General features: G+C 44.2%; 1 protein-coding gene across 11 annotated transcripts in view; it reads right to left on the bottom strand.

Moving 5' to 3' along the window:
* Positions 1–20629, bottom strand: part of WDR93 (WD repeat domain 93) — a 694060-nt gene that overhangs the window by 519753 nt on the left and 153678 nt on the right. For 9 of the 11 annotated variants that reach the window (XM_078683212.1, XM_078683218.1, XM_078683219.1 and 6 more), the window contains 2 exons: positions 13020–13084; positions 1840–1922 (listed from right to left, as the gene is read on the bottom strand). In XM_078683212.1, the coding sequence (XP_078539338.1) occupies positions 1840–1922; positions 13020–13084 (148 nt within the window). The remainder of the gene's footprint in view (positions 1–1839; positions 1923–13019; positions 13085–20629) is intronic. The other 2 variants (XM_078683220.1, XM_078683222.1) reach the window with 1 other exon arrangement.

Raw genomic sequence — 20629 nt, 5'->3', positions numbered from 1 at the left:
GGCTCTCTACTTGACAGTGCTACTTTGTGGGATTGATGGAGAGGTATGGCACAAAGTGTGCTGGGGTGTGTGGCAGGATGCTAGGTATTTTCACTTTTAATATTTGGACAAGAGAGGTGAAGGTGAAGATGATGCAGAGGGTGGTAGGACTAAGTGGCAGGACACCAGTTACTTCATTGTTAAAAATATTTTGAAAAGGGAGCATTACGTCGACGTGGAGTGGGAGTCATAGGGTGCCTGTTTCTTTTGCAATTTGTGTGAGGGGGAATCAGCAGATTGTCTTTGCAGTCAGTGGCAGGACACCAAGTAAAACATTTAGGCCCTAATTACGATGAGGGTCGGAAAGATGACATTGGGGGCCCCTAGCAGGGCCTCCTTTATCATGTGGCCTCTGGTTGGGGGCTGAGGGAGCACCTATGGTGCCTTGAGACTGATCGGCTCTAAGACTGAGGTTCTCATCCTGGGGAACAATCCTGAGCTTTAGGGAGGCAGCCACTGGCCTGACTCTTTAGGACCTTTGCGTACCACAGTTCCTAAAGTTAAGAACCTGGGTTTTTACAAGGATAGCAAACGTTCTCTCACTGCCCAGAACTCAGGAGTCACCTCGGCCTGCTTTGCGGTCCTCAAGTGGTTAAAGAAAATGATTTGGCTAATTCCACCAGCTGCTCAGAGAACTGTCCTGCAGGCCCTGGTGATCTCTAGGCTTGATTACGGTAATGTGCTGTATCTGGGTGTGGACAAGTCCTCTGTTCAACGCCTTCAGCTTATTCAGAAAGCAGCAGCCCGCCTACTTTTTAAGTTGCATTGGCACGCCTTCACTTCCCGTCTGCTCCATCAACTTCATTGGCTCAAGGTCAGCAAGCGCATTGAGTTTAAGGCCCTCTGTTATATGTTTCGAGCTATGCACGGCCTAGCCCCGTGCACATCCTCAATCTTTTCAAGCCTTATGGACTCTCACGCAACCTAAGATCGGCGAATCTCTCTCTTTCCTCTGTCCCTAGAGTACGTTTGACTCACATGGGAGGCCGCTCGTTTTCCTTCCTGGGACCTAAACTATGGAATTCCCTCCTGCTTGATCCTAGGAATTGTCAATCTCTCCCTGCTTTCCGAAAAAAGCTAAAGAACTTTCTGTTTAGTCAGAACTAATGGCCAACTGAGCTCCACTCTCAACGGTTACGCTCTTTGCGCCGGAAAACCCTGTTGGGTAACTGCGCGCTCTATAAATCTTTTAAATAAAATATGGTGCCCCACTGTTAATCCCTGCACCGTGTGGCAGGCACCTTGAGATGCTTGCCACATGGTGCAAGGATGAACAGATTCTGCAGCCTGGTTAAGGCCGTAGCACAAGCTCCCATAGACAAATGGGAGTATGCAACCGCACTATGTGTGGTCACATTGTAATCGCGGTGTCGGGACCGCCTGCCAGAGTTCAGTCAGTCCCAAGACCGCAACGGTGTAGGGCGGACATAAGTTTGCCAGACATCGTAATTAGGCTCTCAATGTGCAGAAAACAAAGGACCGTCAGTAAATAACAACCCTTAGTTACAGGCAATTATCTATAATTCAATGTTTTATAGCATTATTAGCATTTTCCCAACCTCAGTTTTCACTTGTCCTTATTTGTATATTCCTCCCATAAAGAGAAGAGATGAGGTGTTTTACTTTCTCAGCATTGGGCTTGAACTCTGGTCAAACTTGGACTGTATAAAGCGTAGGAAAGCAGACTGTTCTAGCTAGACCCAGTTAACAAGCACGGCACACGTTGCAAGGCTGTCTTTTTAAAAATGCGGCGAATAAAGGACTTAATTTTTACTTGAATTCGATTAGTCTTTTCAAAACTTGCCTTCCAGATGGACTCCTGCATAATCTCCTGCTTCAGAGATCTGGACATTTGTGCAAATAGTCCTCTTGCTTATATCATCCTGTACATAAAAACACATTTTGGTTACACTGGGCAAAATATATACCAAACAAAATACACTGCAATGTACTGTTCAAAGGTATCTCCCTAAAGGCACACTTTTTGCACCATGAAGCCTGGTGTCCAATGCTATATAAATCAAAGAGGCCAGGCCGTCACTATGTGCCCCAAAGTAGCGTCTGAAGAGCAGCAACAACACACCATTGTCCCCTAATGGCTTTTGGAAACTTTAACAAGGTCTCCGCCAACTCCAAAATAATAGCTAATGGCCGGCACAAGTAAGCGCGGTGGGGCGGGGCAGGGGGCGGCAGCAGCGGGCTGGGGGGAGCCGACAGATGACGGAATAGGTATTATTTGTTTATTTAATTATACCTATTCTATTGTCTGTCAACTTCCTTTCGCTCCCCCGCCCCACTGTGTTTACCTGTGTCGTCACTGCTGCTCTCTGCACATTTAATAAAAGGGAGTTGGACATCTTTGAGGCTGATTCACGAAGGCAATTATGAGTATGGGAACTACCAGTTTATGTACTCGTATTTTTTTATTGGCCCCACTGTGTTTAACAACCTGTTGTGCGAGTTTTATACCAAAGCAAAAGCAAAATCAATGCATAAAATCTTTATTTTGGCAAGTTGCCACAATTGTACAAAGTAATACCACAACCTAAATTGATCAATTCTGTACAACTATTAAAGCAGAAATACAATAACTATTTTCGATAAAATACATATATTAAATGGCCAACAAAAAAAATATTCAGCAAAAAAGAAAAAGGGGAAGGTAAAGGCAAAAGATTTGGGGGTGACCCTGCAGCGAGGGTCGGTCCAACAAAGTAAATAATGATAACAGGAAGCCCAACAAAGCTCAACATTAACTACAACTAATATAGCTCAAGGTGATTCTTGTAGTGGAGAGCAACATACTATTAGAACAATAATATCCCTGACACTGGAAATAACACAGATTAGCAAATTATTTCATACTAATCTTCATTAAATTAATAGAAAATTGCTAACGACCAACAAGTTTCTTTCCTACAAAAGAGAATTAAATTGCACATCATCACTGACTATAAAATTCACATTGAATGCTTTTTTCGTCTCAAAGCTGAATTCATCACAAAGTACAATCATATTGGACAGTTCCTGTTCTTCGAAAGAACAAATATAGTATCCTTAACAACCAACACATGTTAGGCTGTGTTCAGAATCACGCTTCTTCAGGGCAGTTTGAATGTTGTAGCAGTAGTCATCAAACAGGATTCATATCCAGCATGAATAATAATTAATAAAATCACAAAAGGCTGAACACACATATACACATAAAAGACGAAGAAAAAACAAGAGAACAAATAAATCAATGTATATCAACCCTTTGAGTCACCTTGGCGCAATAGAACTTTATGCAGAGGAACATTACTTAAAAACTAATATCACGAAGAGTAAGATTCTGTCTTCCCAGAAGAGGGGCTCTAGACTGGGAGGGAGGGTCAGTTGCTTTTTAGGACATGAAAAAATGGAGATTGTACAACTCTATCCCTATTTAGGTAAGTAAAAAAAACTATTCTAGCAGTTGTGGAGAACATGGTCATATAAAACACTGTACTGTAAGGCGATACCGCAAGCTAGCAATATTAATAGTTATATAAAGTTTGTGAGAAAAGACACTGCTCAGATGTATTAACAGTCTTTTGGGTAAAATGTCCTCTTTCCCTAAGCTGTGCTTGTGAGGTAATGGACATGAGGTATTGGAATTTCTTTAGATGTAATCAAAGGACGTATTTTGCATCAGATTTGTAATCTGAACTTCATAGCAGACCCGTATGTTTTATTTCTGTTATTTGGACTTTTGACAACTTTTGTTACAGCCATAGCATCAGTCTTGAGGTGGGGAAATTGCCTCCTTAGTGGAGAAGTTGGGTCAGTACGTGCCGCTTTGCGGCAGGACATTTTTACCTTATGTAAAGAAAAAAGTGCATTCTTTCGTTCCTTTTTAAAAGCTAGGGACATTTTTGGGTTAGATCATGTTCCTATGTCAAAATCCGTTCTAGAAAGTCATTTAAAATAACCTTTTAAAATAAGTTCCAATCGGGATATGTTACTTTGTCAGAACAATGAGAGAAATGCGATTATGCAAGTGGTCTATGGAAACAAATGTAACCGTATTTTAAGTGGAATACTCCACACGGGGTACGGAGAATGATTTTATTGTTGATATTAAATTTGTTGCCTATGCAGGTATAAATAGGTGTTTGGGATACTGCCCCGTGGAGGGAGAGAGTTTGTGATTTATTAATCTCCAAGAACAAGATTTAAATCACATAATTTTTGCCTGCCCTTCCTTGGCCCCTGCACATCCTCACTTTTTATGACCGGTGTTTTTAAAATATAATATACTATCAATAGAGGCATGCCAATGTTTGTTTTCCCCTCCTGAAGAAATGTTTGTGGTAAAATGTTTTGATATGTAGATTAAAGTTACCACTTTTTCCTTTCAATGAGAGGGAACGTGTTAAAAGTTCTATTATTTATTTCAACTTTTTTATATTTGTATTGACAATTTGCTTGGCATTAATCTGCAGATAACATGTATGTTGAATCTATGATAGCACTTTGCATGACGTCACTTTTTCCTTCTGAATGTAAAGGAATGTGCTAAACTTTTCCTTTCGAAATCCTGTACGCTGGAATAGTTGATTGTTCCTTGTAGTTTTTAAAAAAATATTATTTTTATGTGGATCTCCATTAGAGTTCTGAATCATAAAATAAAATTATGCCTTCATAAGAACCTTCAGAACAGCAGCTACCAACCACACCATCCACAAGCCCTTATACAGGTAGAACATCATAGAACATAATAGGATGATGACATCACTGTGCTGCCACCAACAAATGCAGCAACACAACTAACTAGGCCTGGAAAAACATGAATGCCCGAGAGGTTACATGCACCTTGTGCTCTATGAAGGACAACCTGGCCAGTTCTTTATTGGTACAAGCAGGATGTGAAAGCACCTACAATCTGTATGTTATGATTGCTTTAACAGGGTTTCATTTACTATGTAATAGATTGTTCACTATGTCATTAGGTTTCTGGGCAGAATGTTCGTGGGAGGAATGGCAGTTGGAGGAAACCGAGGAGTAGTATGGCCTGTTTGGTGTTCATCCTGTGCTGTAATTTATTATACCTACATTTCACTAATTTTGGACCAAGTATCACTGCTCAACTCCTACTGTAGATGGCTGTAGGCAACGCATAGGGAGGTTGGCAATCAATGGAAGGTGCTGAATATGCTAAATTTAGACTACGATAAAAAAGCAGAACTTTACTAAAGAAAACAAAGGTTAAAGTGATGTTATAGTTAGGTATGAGGCAAAAAACAGAAATTCACTGAAAAAACACAGAGATTTAAGTGACATATTTAGATGTTGAAAGAAAACTAGAGCGTGTGTTTAAAAAATGAAAAACCAAGGAAATTCACCAGCTATTTTTCAGTGAGCTAACTATAACTTGCACCTCCACCATGCTCTGCTTATGACCTCACATATTATATCACTCATGGCGTGTCATCATCCAATGAATGTAACAGGGTGCTATAGACTTTGTGGACTGGCAGGAATTCAACAAGCTACAGCTGCTGGCAATTTTCTAACAGTAGTCAACTGACAATGAAGATATTCTTTTCCAGCATGCAGGAAAAATTGCATATCTACCAACTCAGCCACATATGCTGGACGTTTTTCTCTTTTAACTGGTACTCAGCTGCCTAAGACACAAAGGGCCTTATTAAGATGTTGGGCGGATTTGCGTCCGCCGACACCGTTGCGGATACAGGTCAGACCGACCTCCGGTTGGCGGTCCAGACCGCTGAATTTTGATGAGACCACACATGGTGCAGTCGCAAGATTCCTTTTCTGTATGGAAGCTTGTGCTACGGTTGGAAACTGGCCGCACCACAAGCTCCCTTACTGAAAAAGGACTTTGTGTTCATCCCTGCATTGCCTGGCAGGCACCTCATGGTGCCTTCCACACAATGCAGGGATGAACAGAGGGGCACCTCCTCGGCTCCCAACTGGAGGCCGCTGGCTGAAGGGGGCCAACATCGTAATCCGGATGGCGTAAAACACCGTCCAAAGGGATTACATGCCAGTTCCGATTGGCAGACAGGCTCCTTCAGCCCGTCGGAAGCCGGCCGGAATATCAGGCAGATTTAAAAACTGACAGTTATGTTATGTTACAGGGTATTTGTAGAGCACGCGGCTACTCCTAGGAGTGTCAAGGCGCTAGCGTGACCCTTTGACAGAGCAGTGAAACACAACAGCAGGAGCCTCCTCTACTGTTGGAAGAGCCAAGTTTTTAAGACTCTCCTGAAACTAAGGATGGCAGCAGGCTATTCCATCGCTTCGAGGCTGCCACCTGAAATGATCGTCACCCCTTACGTGACCGAAAGAACTTTGGCACGATCGTCAGGCGCTGGGTTGAAGACCACAAGGTTCTGGATGGTGTAGAGGGTTGAATTCTATTCTTAATATACGGGGCCCCAATGTTGTAAAAGGCTTTGAAGGCCAGCACCAGGGCTTTAAAATGTACCCTTTTTGAACTGAGAGCCAGTGCAGGGACTTCAAGTAAGGGGTCATGTGTGTCCTGGGTCCAACCATAAGTACGGCCCTTGCTGCCGCGTTTTGTACCACCTGCAGGCGGCCTAGTAAGTAATCGGGGAGGCCCAAGTAAAGCACATTGACATAGTCCAACCCTGACGTAATCAGGGCTTGGACCACAGTTTTCCTGTGTGATATTGGAAGCAAGAAGAGAAAGTTCCTCATCGTTTTTAATAGCCCAAAACAAGGGCCGGCCACTGATTGGACCTGGGACTTCGTGGACATATCAGAGTCCAGTTTCACACTGAGGTTTTTTACGGTGGTGACTGGGCTTGCTAGAGGGGACAAATTCTGGGGCCACAATTTATGCCATTCATCGTCTGGAGTATGTCCAAAGAAAATATTTTCAGACTTTTCTGAGTTACATAGCAGTTGATTTTGCCTAATCTAGGAGAACACCTTTGCCAAGCACGTGTTGATTTCATTTCATTTTAGCGCCTCATCTTTCTCACAGGTAAACCACAACTGAGTGTCGTTGGCATAGGAAATTAAATTTGCCCCATGTTCCTCTTCCAGGGGTGCAAGGGGGCCATATATATGTTGAACAAGGTTGGGCTTAGACAGAGCCCTGTGGCACTCTTACTTTCAGCAGAGGGATGAGGGCCGAAAAAGGTGGGGAGCAAACTGTTTGCTGGCGGCTTTCCAAGAAGGAGGAGAACCACCTAAGGACCTGTGCTCCCAATGAAGTCTGCGTGGAAGTAAGCCATGGGGCACGGTATCGAAAGCCCCCCGAAAGGTCCAGTAATATCAATACAGCTTTTCCTCCTCTATCAAGAGTAATTTTATTTATTTTTTTTTTTTTTTTGATATATATTTTTTTATTTAACAGAAAGACAAGAGTAGGCAATACAAACATCAGGTGTTTCGCGATGAAAGACAGAATAAGGGCCAGGCGGGGGAAATAAACAAACAATAATCACTGTAGGAGGTAAAGGGCCCAGCACGGGTACATAGAACGGAAACAGGAAATGAGCAATCTGTGAATCAAGCAAAGCGATCCCACCCACACGACCCATCCATAATGACACAGGATAAATAAGTCAGCAAAAACACCCGGACAATAGAGGATCCGTGAAAGATATACAGCCCATCTCTCGTAAAAGGAAAAGGGAAAAGAAAAGGGGCCATAGAACATAAAAAAGGCAAAATAAAAAACCCCACCCCGAACCCCCCACCCTGCACCCCTGCAATGGCTACGGCCTAACCCCACTAGCAGCGTGCCTGTCGCCCCAGAACTACCCCAAAGGAAGGGGAAAGAAAAGCGGAGGAGGAGAAAGCAAACATACTCCCGGTCTCCCGCACCCCCCGCCAACAGCGACCACCCGGATACATGTTAAAATCAATATTCAGCAAGTATACAAACCGGTAAAGGAAGGATAAACAACAGCCACCCAATTCCCATCACGTTACAGATACAACCCCAGAATCACAAAAAGCTCTTATATCGGAACCCAGCAATAAAGTTCAGCCCTGGCCAGTACGGTCCGTCAGAAGAGTCTTTGCCATTCGAGCCGCCATTTTGTTGGAAAAAGCAAAGCGTCCACAAAAGTTCTGTTCAGCACAAGAGGATCGAAGACAGGATAAAAGTTCACGGCTTGAGCTAGGAAAGGTGTCCAAAGACAGCGAATATCCAAAACCATCAACAAGGAACTCGTAGCCACATGGAAGACCGTCTGTAGATGTGTTAGGTGGCAGCAGGGTCAGGCCAAAGACGCTAGCGATAAGCACGGGCTGGCTAGCCGGTAATAGGGGACCGTCAGGAGTCATAAATTCCGGGGCACGCACAGGGACCTCGACCTCTGAGACACAATGCACCGCTGGTACCATCTTCAGCTGGAAACCAAACGAGGCGTCGTCCTCAGCTTCCAGGATACCGTCCACTTTCACCATCAGTGTCCGGAACACAGCGACTGTGTGCGAGCGGAGCGCCCCAATGGCGGCCACAACGGCCCGTAGAGATGGCGCGCCCTCCGTCCGCTCCATCCCCTCTCAGTAGGAGACAGAGCCGGACTCGAACCCCGGAGGCCGGCTGCTCCGGAGTCACGGGCCACGCAAATCCGATCACAAGTAACGGGCGCTCCTCGTCGTGCAGAACACACCGGTGCCGCCAGAGAGGACCCCAGCCCGTCGACCCCGAGGGGGCAACAAGGTCTCCGGGCACTGGGCCCCCACCACGGCAGTCGGCGTGACACGATGGCGTGTCCCGGGCGTGGGTCGTTCAAAGGATCGACAGGAAAATCAACAATTCAGGCACTCTTCGGGAGACCGGGCTCAGTCCAGGTCTCACGGCCGATGTTGTTCAACTCTGACTCGGGTAGTCCAAAAATCGAGGCCCCGGCTTCCACACGGTGGTAGGCCGAGAAATGGAACACGGCGTATCTTCGTCAGCCGATAAGATAGAAATCACGGGATTGTATCCTTGGAAGCTGTAGACCTTCATAAACAAGAAAATCAGGGGTAAGGTCAGGATGAAAGACAGGATAAGCGAGCTGCTGGCGGAGGTCGGTGGAGCCGGGAGCTTATGCAGCCATCTTGGTTCGTAGCGTAGCTCCTCCCCCAGTAATTTAATCGTCTCTGATACTTCCAATAAGGCTGTGTCCATACTAAATTTGGCTGTAAACCCTGACTGACTCGGATGTAGTACATGGGTTGCCTCCACAAAGTCAGTGATGACAACATTCACATACTTCTCCAAAGCTTTGGAGAAGTAAGGCAGCAACGATATTGGCCTATAATTGCTGGCTACCGAAGGATCATCTGAGGGTTTTTTTTTTTAGGAGCGGGAGGATTTTTCCACGTTTCCAACTATCAGGTATCAATCCCTCAGACAAGGACAGGTTCAAAACCTGGTTGACGGCTGGATTCAATACCTTGGCGATGGAGGCCAAAGTTTACGCAGGACAGGGGTCCGAGGGAGAGCCGGATTTCAAAGCCTTCATTATTTTAAGTGACGTGGCCAGTGGAATAGGGGGGAACTCCAGAAGGGTCTCATCCAGAATTGAGGAGGCAGGGGAGGACAGGCCAGTATTGCCTTTGCCAGCTAGAGGCAAATCCCCAAACGAATCCTGGATAATTTAAATGTTATTATAAAAGTATTGTGCATTATGATACGTCCATTCATAAGTAGGGGTTAAGGGGCTCTTTATTGCATTGGGGAAGGATAAGTACTTCACAATGTTGAACAATTCCCTGCTGCTGTTCCCAGCTCGTGAAATTTTTGAGGCCCAAAAAGGTTTTGTTCCCTCACGGACTTTGGCATAGTGGGCTTTCAGCGCCAATTTATAGGTGATTTTATTCAAGGGATCAAAGTCTTTCCTCCATAGTCATTCTTTTAATATTGTGATTTCCAATTAATTGTTGCGTCATTATATATATATTTTTTTAAATGTGTTATCTGTTATTACTTTTTGATGATGTGTTGTGCATTTTAGGAATAATTTTATATTGTTTAAATTGATAGCTATTATGTATATTTTGTGAGTTTTATTTTTAAATAAGGTCAATAATAAATTTTGAGTACAGACCCCCTACCTCTTCTTTACATATATTGATGTGATCGGAAAGAATCCTCATTTCAAGTGCCATGGTTGTTACTTTGCACGCTGTTTTTCCCTGACCTAGAACTTGTAATATCCACTATCTCAGGGGGTCCTTGTTTTTTACACACAAGGGACTCCAGAAACCGCCCTGCTAGCCCTGGTGTTCGGTAGATTACCACACCTGCAATCGACTGGTGAGCAGAACCGTCAGATGGAAACCGAGGCCTGCAGCCCCCTCTAACTCTGCATTGGGTAATGGTAGGCAAGAGAGGGAGTTCTTACGTATAATAGCCACACCCCCTCCCCTACCGCCTGGTCTATCCTTCCTAATTATCATATACCCCAGAGGGATCGCATTAGCGATGGTCGGGTTGGAGCCCTCATTAAGCCATGTCTCGGTGACAAACATAATGTCTGCCTTAATCTCAATGAGGGGATCAAAGAGCTGGAACTCATTTTTTTTATGGATATCATATTCAAAAGAACTGCCTTCAGATTGTCACCTATCACAACATTCTGAGAGGGGAGAGTGTGGAGTATCCTCCTCTTATAATACAGCCCGCGTCGAATTGGGGATGGGCGTTCCAGTTACAATCATTGCAGGAGAGACAGTCTTTGTTCACAGCCAGAGCTGTGAACAAAGAAACATTGGAATGTTGGTGCTCCAGGCTTATAACAGCCATTATAAGCCCAGAGCACTCCATTGTTTTCAATGGAGCTCCCAACATTCCAATGTTCTAATAGCCGGTATAGCCCTCTACGGCGGGCTATAAGGCTATAACAATGCATATGAATGAAGACATTTATATAGCGCACAGCTACTCAACAAGAGTGTCCCTCACAATATTCGGTAAAGATTGTTAAATTAATATCTACAATGTAAAAAGCCCAGTTTGTATAGAAATTGACTATAGCTCTGTATGATAACTATTTAACATGGGGATGTGCCCAGACATCCACAGGTGGGTAATCTATTGTACACATAAGCTTTAAATTTTCTCACATATTTTTGACAAGAGGTTTTTGATTTCAGCCAAAACCTGTTTACAATGTGCCTATGCAGCCAGCACCAGTTGAACTCAGTCTCTACCCTTACCAGTGTAATTATGAGTGACATGTCACAGTTGTTGACATGTCACTCATAATTACACTGAATTTATGGAAATGTCACACATAGCAATCTGAAACCTTGGCAGCGATGTCTATTCCAAACCATGGTAACAGAGGTAAGACTAAACATCTCATTTTCATGTATCATTAAGTCTTGCTTTTACCGAATAATGTTTTGTAGGCAATCTCACATGATTGAGCTCATTGTTTATCAATTAATCTTATATTTGCATTCCCGTGTGTGCTACAGATGATTATGTAAATGGGGCCCCTAGTTTTCAGTACTATAGTTATCACCCTATGAGGAATACATTGAAGAAATTACACAGTCCTTTTATAATCACAATTTGTAGCATGATGAGTCATTCTGTTGCAAAATGTGCTAAATATGTAAAAAAAAGTCTGAACGAACAGATTCCTTCATTTGAAAGTTTACTGTGACGAGGGCAAAATTCTGTTCCTCAAAACAGACCGAACTTTCTCATTCCACAGACAAATTGATAATGGCCATTCAACATCATCAAAACACAACATAGGGGCATTAATTACACCGCAATGGGAAAGCAGCCATCCTTGAAATTATGTCTATAATATACACCCATGTTTTCATTGCCATCCTCAATTGTATAGCTTCGCTGTATGATTCCCATCAAGCTAATCATGCCCCTGTGGGCTACATACATCCTCAGACAAAGAATCATTTTTCCTGATTCACCCTAGTTGCATAATGTTTGCTTCCATAATCAAATGACAAGACATCAAAGTTTCAGGGGGAATCGCCATGAGTCCAATCATCATTCCAATTAATGGTTTAATGTCTCTAGTCGGTTACAGTTAATCACTATCCATTATTGTGAAAAGGCAATCATTGTTCTCCTCCTTTTCTGTTCAATCAGGCCCAATACCTATGTGAAAGAGTTTTAAAAATATATATAAAAAACAATGTTTCATAAGAAAGAATCTGTTCGTTCATGAAGTTTTATCATTTAGAAAATTTTTAAACAGGATTATGCATCACACTACAAACTGTGATTGTAAAAATCTATGTAATTTCTTGTTGAAGCAGGGCCAAGACTGACAAGCACATGGCTGCTCCTTGTCTGGAGTGGCATGGTGTGCAAAAAACAGTGGACTAGAATACAGCCCAAGCGATGGTGGTGGCTGAAATTCTTTCAATTCAAGCATTCCTTCCATTACTTGATAATGTGTTGCAGTAGAAACCCTAAGTGCAACAGGTATACCCAGACCTTGTTCTGCAGTCTCTGTGCCACAGGAATCGAGCTACACCTCAGTGTTGAGGCTAAAATCGTTTGAAACCAATCTTGGGTTGCTTGTGCTCATCTCTAGAAAACACAGTCAGTCTGTCCTGGAGTGTTTCCTATTGGAGCATGAACAAGGATGATATACATAAAGCTGGTGTCTATCCAAAGTGGTATAGTGATGTTTGATGACAGCAGCGGAGTAAGTGAGTGTCCTCCAAGGAAAGAACAGGCAGGTGCCACAGTGCAATGTTACATTAATGAGGGGTCTCAGAAGCTTCAGAGTCAGGGAATATGTCTACTCCGAACCCAGATTAACAACATTAATACCTGGTATGTATTCAAGATCCGGTATATACAAGGTATATGCATAAGAAGTCACTTTTTTTTATTCTTGGGAGTTCCCGTGTAGGTATCTGGATGTAAGAAATCAAAACATAATCATAATGAAGCTGTAAACCCTAATCAAATAAGGCCACTATTAGGCAACTTACCTTTAAGGTCCAGTACAACAAGCAGAGATAAAGCTTACCGTTTCATTCAAAGCTTTAATTAAGTGAAGAGCATCCTTGTAAAAATAAAACAGTCGAACAACTCCTAAAAGAGAAATAAGGAGTTAGAAGAAACTAAGGTGGCATATATTTTCAAACCAAACGTTCGAAGAGCATAGTGAGCTTTAGTCAAGTTCAAGTTCAAGAAGTCTTTATTCGATTAGTTCATCATAAAAGACATAAAATACAATTTATACATATAAAAACAATTAAGACAAGTATTAAATCATGCCAGGCTAATCGGCTTCTTGTTACATATTTACAGATTTACAGTAGCGTTCAAATATATACTTGTTTCGGCAAAATTCTGGGGCTAGTTTTAAAACAATCACATCTTTTAGATCCCCGTTGGATTGCTTTTAATAAACCTGATTCTAAGCACCCAGGCCCACCCCAGAAATTTAGCAACCCCCACAACAATTAAAGGGTCCAGATTGGTCTTTAACATTCTACTTGCTTCACCAGCCGAGCTGGTACCTAAGTTTCTACATACCGGCTTAAGCCATTTGGCTCTGGGGGCAAAATAAAGTGGACACACATACAAAAAGTGATTCATGCTTTCAACAATACCTTGGCAATTAGGACAATGCCCCGTCCTATCAGCTCCCCACTTTTTGGTAAAGTCCCCAAGAGGAAGTGAACCAGTTCTAAATTGGAAGAATAGTTTGCGGTCCATGGGCTTTGTTATAATATCCCAATACCTTTCCAACTTGGGTATGTCCTTATAAACAGTGAACAGAGCAGTAAGGCTACTCGAGCACATTTTTGAATGCCTGTTGAATGTCACCCATTCCCAATAACACTGATTAAAATCCTTTTTAGATGGGAATTTGGCTGACTCGGGGGAGAACCACAGGTCTCCATGCCCCAAGGCAATTAGGGTAGCCTTAAGGTCTTTAAACCAGCCTATATTTGTGGCACCAAAGCTGTTTCTAACCTCCAAACAGGCTTTTGCGTAGTAGTGGAGTTCCGGCGTAGTCCATAGACGACGCCAGAATGTGAGTGGGCGAAATCTAGCATGGTCGTCCACCGGTTGGCACCCTAAATCATAAAAAAGGGGAATCAGTGGTGATGACTGAGGCAGACCTGTTGCCATTCGCAAGAATTTGTTTTGGGCTTGTCTTAACGAGTCCAGGTTACTACCACCCCAGAGTTCTGCTCCATATAGGACTGCTGGTAAAACCTTACCACCATATATCTTTATAAGCGGGGACATTGGCCTTGTAAATGAACCTTTGTGTTCCTTGATCAGTGCCCCACCCAGCTGCTGATGTTTCAAGGTCATGAGCTCAACCTGGTGGGACCAGCTCAACGTCTCACTAAAGGTAACTCCCAAGTAGGTGAAGTACTTTGTCTGCTCCAGGGGGGTATCCCCCATGGAAACCTTGGCTTTGATTTGTTTATGCCCTCTCAAAACCATAAATTTGGTTTTGGAAACGTTCACCTCCAGCTCATGTTCGCTGCAGAAACTCTCGAACCTCGACAGGGCTTTTTGCAAACCCTGTCTGGTTTGGGAGATCAGGAGAGTATCGTCAGCGAACATGAGCAAGGGGATTTTCATACCAGCTAAACTTGGGGCATCCGTGGAAAAATCTTCATAATACTTGGTAACTCTATTTATGTAAAGAGAAAACAAGGTGGGTGCCAGCACGCAGCCTTGCCTGACACCCTTAGCCACCGAAAAATTCTCCGTCACCTCACCCGGTTTCCCCCAACGCACAAAGGCATAGGTATGTGCATGTAGGTTTACTATAAGTCGTACTAAGGTGGGGGGCATGCCCATGTCCTATAGGCATTTCCATAATCGGGCCCTCGGGACAAGGTTGAATGCTGATCTTAAGTCCACGAAGGCCGCATATAGGTTGCCTTTGCCCAGGGTAACCGTTTTCCAATGCAAAAGCATGAAACGAAATGCCTGATCCAGGGTACTCACGTGGGGTCTAAACCCAGCTTGGAGAGGTGTAAGAATATCATACTCCTCAATCCATGCCTGTATCCTGGAAAGAACAAGACGGGTTATGATCTTCTGTACCGCGTCAATAAGACTGATCGGCCGGTAGTTGGATGGAACCGACCGATCACCCTTCTTAAAAATAGGCAATATTTCTGCGCCTGCCCAGGAATCAGGCACCCTAGCACCCAAGGCCAATGCATTTACCAACCGCACTAAATATGGTACCCATAAATCCAGGTCCTGTTGGAATATATCCGCTGGTATGCAGTCAGGACCCGGCGCTTTTCCCCTAGGGATAGCTTTCAGGACTATTTCGACTTCTCTGGCCGAGAACTCAAGTGAATCTAACGATAATGGCCAGCTAATGGACTCTTTCGTCTTGCTGCAACATTTAAATTGTTCCTCAAAGTGGGACACCCATTTCTGTTGTTCAACGGATGCGGGGCTTGGGCGATCTTCCTGTGACAGACCCCATCTAAGAAGGTGCCAGAACTGCTGCAGGTTCCTGGAGCCACAGGCCTCAGCTAGTGATGTCCAACGCTCGTCATCCCAGGCAGCTTTAGCAGAGCGTTTAGCATTATTAAAAGCCTTCCTACTTGCTTTGATTAGGGCTGGGTTTTTTTGTTTTAAAGCTTTAAACAGATCCGCATGGGTCTGTCGGCAGGCATCGTTAAACCAATTTGCGGGTTTCCTAGCCTTCCTTCTACCCTTGTTGGCGACATACTTAATAAACAGTGATTTAAGTGACAGAAACAAACTAGCATGTATGCCTGTGATATTTGTATTGATCATTTCCTGGTTTTCACACTTCTCAATTTCTATCAGTGAGTTGGAAACCAGGGCTCTGATCTTTTTACGTGCTTCCACATCCACAGAAACCTTTGGCCAGCGGACCCTCCTCATATCATTTGTAAGTACGACAGCCTCCTGTACAAAATTTAGCTGTCGTTCAACTGGCCCTACAAAACTAAAATCCTTCAACTCCGCCACCAGGGGTTCATGGTCACTTTCTGGACGTGGCATAACTACCATGTCCGAGACCACCGGCCACATTTTAATGTCAACTAGGATGTAGTCGATACGACTGCAATGTCTACCATTAAAAAATGTGTAATTACCCAACTTATCCGAGCTTACTCGTCCGTTAAGGGCACGTAAACCCCGATTCAGACAGAGACCTTTGATAAATGTAGCTGCATGGGACCACTTATTGATCGGGGGTATGTCAAGCTGAGGAACCCCCCAAACCAAATCCTCTGCTTCAGTTAGTAAACCATCATCTTTACTTGGAGGTTCAAAGCAAGTGTTTAGGTCACCCATAACAACCACATAACCAGCTTCCGAGGTAGTACTTAGGAAGTCATCCAGACAGCGAAGGGTGGTTGAGACTCTGCCACCCGAGATACCTCTAGCATATACATTGGTCAGCAGTATCACCATCCCACTTTTTATTTTAATACTAACTATCAATATATCTGGACAGTCAATAAAAACTTCCTTAACAGACACACCTTCAAATTGGCGAACCCAAATTGTGAGACCACCCATGGCCCGACCTCTCTGGCTTCTAATAGCTGGTTTGTTAAAGTTCAAAAAACCTGAGAGAAACACTGGTGAGGTTGCCCAGGTCTCTTGAAAGGACCATACATCGCCACAGCAAATAAAATCAATCCAATCAGAAATGCACATGCGAGATTCTAATCCCGCTATATTCCAACAACCCAAGGTAGTACCCTTTATACAAACTCGATCACATGGTTTAGTTATGTCTAGAGGGTGGGAATCCCTGGGCTGGGGAAGGAATTCTTTAGGCTCAAAGGCATCTTTATTCGTACCTTCTATTGGCATGCCCAATGACCCTAACTGGGCAAATGGCTCAGAAATAACACTCTCAATAGTGACGTCCTTGAAAGACATTGAGGTAGGCCCCAAAGCCAAGCTATCAGGCTCTCTTAAAAAGACCGTACACCCTTTCTCACAATAATGGAGAGGATCTTCAAAACCTTTAACAGTACATGGTGAGTTACCCAAAACATTTCCAACACCCTTACAATCAGAAATAGACTCAACTTCCCTTATTGGAAAAGCTGGTCAATCATTAGACGACAGCCCTGATAGTGGGTCATAGAGGTTCCTCAGCGGAATATTCCAATACTCATTGGGCTGAGTGAACCTATTTTGAAATTGATATGCCGAGTTGGAACTTGGGGGCTGTTGAAATTGTGGATAGACCGGAGTGGAGGGAGCCAGAGGGTGCAGGGTCTTAATATGCAGTGGGAAGTCCGATAAGGCTGGGGGACAGAAAGGCTGAGGCTTAACCTTAGCCCAGCCCGGTGTTGGTATGGAACTGTTATAGCTAGATTGAGTATAGGAACGGTACCAAGCATCAGGGTTAAAATTGGGTCCGTGGAAGTTAGATGTGAAGTTGGACCATTTGAGGGAATTTTTGGTATTTCTAGCCTGTGTTCGAACAGCTGGATTAATCAGGGTCTCAGGATAAAAGTAACCGAGGTTCCTCGTGGATATCCCTCCCTCATTACTTCCCACATACCAATCTGAGAGATGGGATGCTACTCTGTGGTCCCTGAAGTTGATAATCACTATATCCCCCTCAATATCCTTAGGGCGTACCCCCACCCACTTACATCTTCTGACCGAAACAATATCCCCATTAAGATGAGCAGGTAGGGGTCTATTTGTTTTCAGCCAGAAGATGACTTTGTTTTTTAGAATTTCATTATTTTCCCAATCCCCCTCAGAAACTGGTGGCACACCCGTCATTACAATAACATAATTCATAGAATCGGGAGGCAAATCTACATTATTCCCCCGAAATAGGGATTTATGGTATTTAGTGTTGGTATTTGCGGATTTGCCCACCCCATTCTTTATCTGGGGCAGTACTCCCTTAGTAGGTGGTTTATTAACAACCACCCCGGGATTCGCTTTGGCAGAATTAGCTGCTCGGGGAGTTTTAACATCCATTGCCGGTGTTTTAGTTGAGGTAGAGCCTGCATTGGTTGTACTTTTTGGTTGTTGGCTAGGAATCATATTTGAATTGCCAGCAACATGTCTAGTACTATGTAAAATGATAGATGGGCCCAAGTCCTTATCAGAGCTAGGGGGATGTGTTTGCTCAGCTGACGCCAATAGACGATCCATTTTATCGCCCAATATCCTGACACGCTCCAGCAAGGGTAACATATATGATTCAATAAGTTTCTCTAAGATAGCATAGGACAACTCATTAAACCCTTCAATTACAGTCTCAGGGGTAACCAAATCATGTAGGTCAACCAACGGTAACTCAACAGTGGGTGGGACCAAATGCTCAGTAACAGGTTTAGGTAGAGACAGGGGAGGAGTTTGTTGACTTTGACCTTTCCTTTTAACCCCTCCCTTTCTCCTTTTTTTTCTGGGTGGGGAGCACACGACCCTCTTAGCCTTAGCGGGCTTGTTTCCAGCTTCACCCTCACTCGTTGGTAACAAATTCTCGCCAAAATCAACGCAGACCAATGACAAGTTGGTCAACGTTGGACGAGAATCCGTTTCCGTGATCTGGATAACAGGATTGTTTAAATCGATGAGGCTAGAGTGGTCAATAGGGGGACAATCTAGATTGCCTCCGCTGGTAGCACTAACACACGGTGGGGAAATACTTGGAAACCTAAATATGCTGGGGATTTGGTTGATGTCAGTAACATCATCTTCAAATGAACTCAACCCTTGGGCAGCCGTTTCTTGTGTAAGGTTTTGGACTCCTACGGTGGGCAGCGGAATTTTCTTTAAATGCTCAATTGAGCGTCTATGCTCGGCTCTTCTCTCGGCAAGGAGGAGGGCCATATCTACTTCCTTAGTAGATTTCTTAAAAAATTTATCCAGTGGGCCGAGTACAGGGACACCCACGCCTGGGGGGGCGGAATGGCTCATATCTAGGCAAAGATAAGAATACTATGTGGCCCAGATTACACTCTTAGTACACTACTAACAAATTATTAAACAATGAACAGTTAAAAAAGAGACGAATGACAGTAACCTGGCCCAGCCCGGCCTCCTGCGGCCCCGAACGGCCACAGACGGTCCCGCCCTTGTGCCGGGCTTCTCCCGGGCACGCTCCCGCACGCTCCCGCTCTGCGGGGACAGCGTCAGTGATATACCCTATTGTTATTTGCCAATTGGTAGGTGTTCAGGGGGGTGTGGCCAGCGGGGAGAGCAGCCCAGGTGTGTTGCATGGGCGCGCAGGAGCTCCTGGTCACTGGAGTCCCTGCCTGCGTGCTCGCAGCCCCGCCGGCTTTCTCACCTGCACGCGCCTCCTGTCCTGAACTCCCACAATGTCTGCAGCCTCTGGAGCGCGAGGCGCTGCGGGACCCGCAAAGCGGGTCTGGCGAGGTCGAAAAAAAGAAGGTAGAGTTTGTCAGCTACGGGTTCCTCTGGGGATGCAGAACTCCCTTCCAGTGGACGACGTTTCAGGCGGACAAACAGTAGAAAAATGAGTGAGCTTTAGTCTATAAATGGTAATTTTATGTTAATTTGAACATGATCATGCGATTCATATTTCCTGTACTATTGTGCACTTTAAAAGCAATATGGCACTGACCACAAAAAACACCTAAAATGGAAACATCCTAACTAAAAGGGAACAATCATAAAAATAGATGAAATCATTCCAAAGAGTTAAAAATGTAATATCTAAAAAGATCAGATCAGGGACTGTCATAAATGCAATAACCTCACGGGATCACAAATATGCAAAAGGTAATTCTAACTATTAAAAGGTACCTTCGACCTAATATGCCATGCTGCTGACAAATATCTCGAAATTGAGTACACCATACAGTCTCAGGTGTTGGTTTTACATAACCTAAGAACTATGTGACGGTCCTTAAATCTGATAAGTTTGCAAAGAGAGATGAGCCAACGTGATTGGGGTTTAGCATAAGCCTTATATAAAAATAACACATGCTCAATGTTCTTATCTACCAAACTGCCCATCTTGCACATAGTAGATGTGTCTCCCCTTTTCGTCCAGCAGCAAGTAAAGTAGCCAGTGGTAAAATATCTAATCCAATTTTTTTTAAATAAAGTGCATGTGTAGGGGTATATATCACCATATTCAAATAAGGCATGTACTCAAACACACACAAACAACCAGAAGGCACCTACCAGGGTACGTGGGGATGTTGCAAAAATCTTACCTCAAAGAACAAAGGGGCTCATTAGGATGGCGTAACGATCGGTGGTGATCGTTACGCCATCCTCATGTGAAATCCCCCCACCATATTATGATGGCGGTGGGTATCGCAGCGCACGCAAAGTCCGTCTGCCGCTTTTCCGCTGGTCGGCAATCGTTGCGATTGCCGGCCGGGCGCAGCTGGGCCACTAATATGGTGGCGGTGCCTAGCAGCCATATTATGATGTGGGTGGTCTAAAGGCCTTTCCATGGCGGTGATGCCGCCATGGGAAGGTTGATGCGGGTAGGGAGGTGCACTTGGGGGGTATCCATGGTACCCCACTACAGTTCCCTGCCAGCAGCTCCGTCGGCAATGGTAAAAGACCAGGATGCGCCGCCAGTATGACGGGTGCATCCTAATTGGGTCGGTGGGACCGCCGCACGTATGGCAGTTGGTCCCATTACCG

This window comes from Lissotriton helveticus, chromosome 3_1, assembly GCF_964261635.1.
Source record: "Lissotriton helveticus chromosome 3_1, aLisHel1.1, whole genome shotgun sequence".
In the NCBI taxonomy this organism is placed as follows: Eukaryota; Metazoa; Chordata; class Amphibia; order Caudata; family Salamandridae; genus Lissotriton; species Lissotriton helveticus.
Note: the sequence above shows the minus strand (reverse complement) of the source record. Positions and strands in the feature narration are given on the sequence as shown.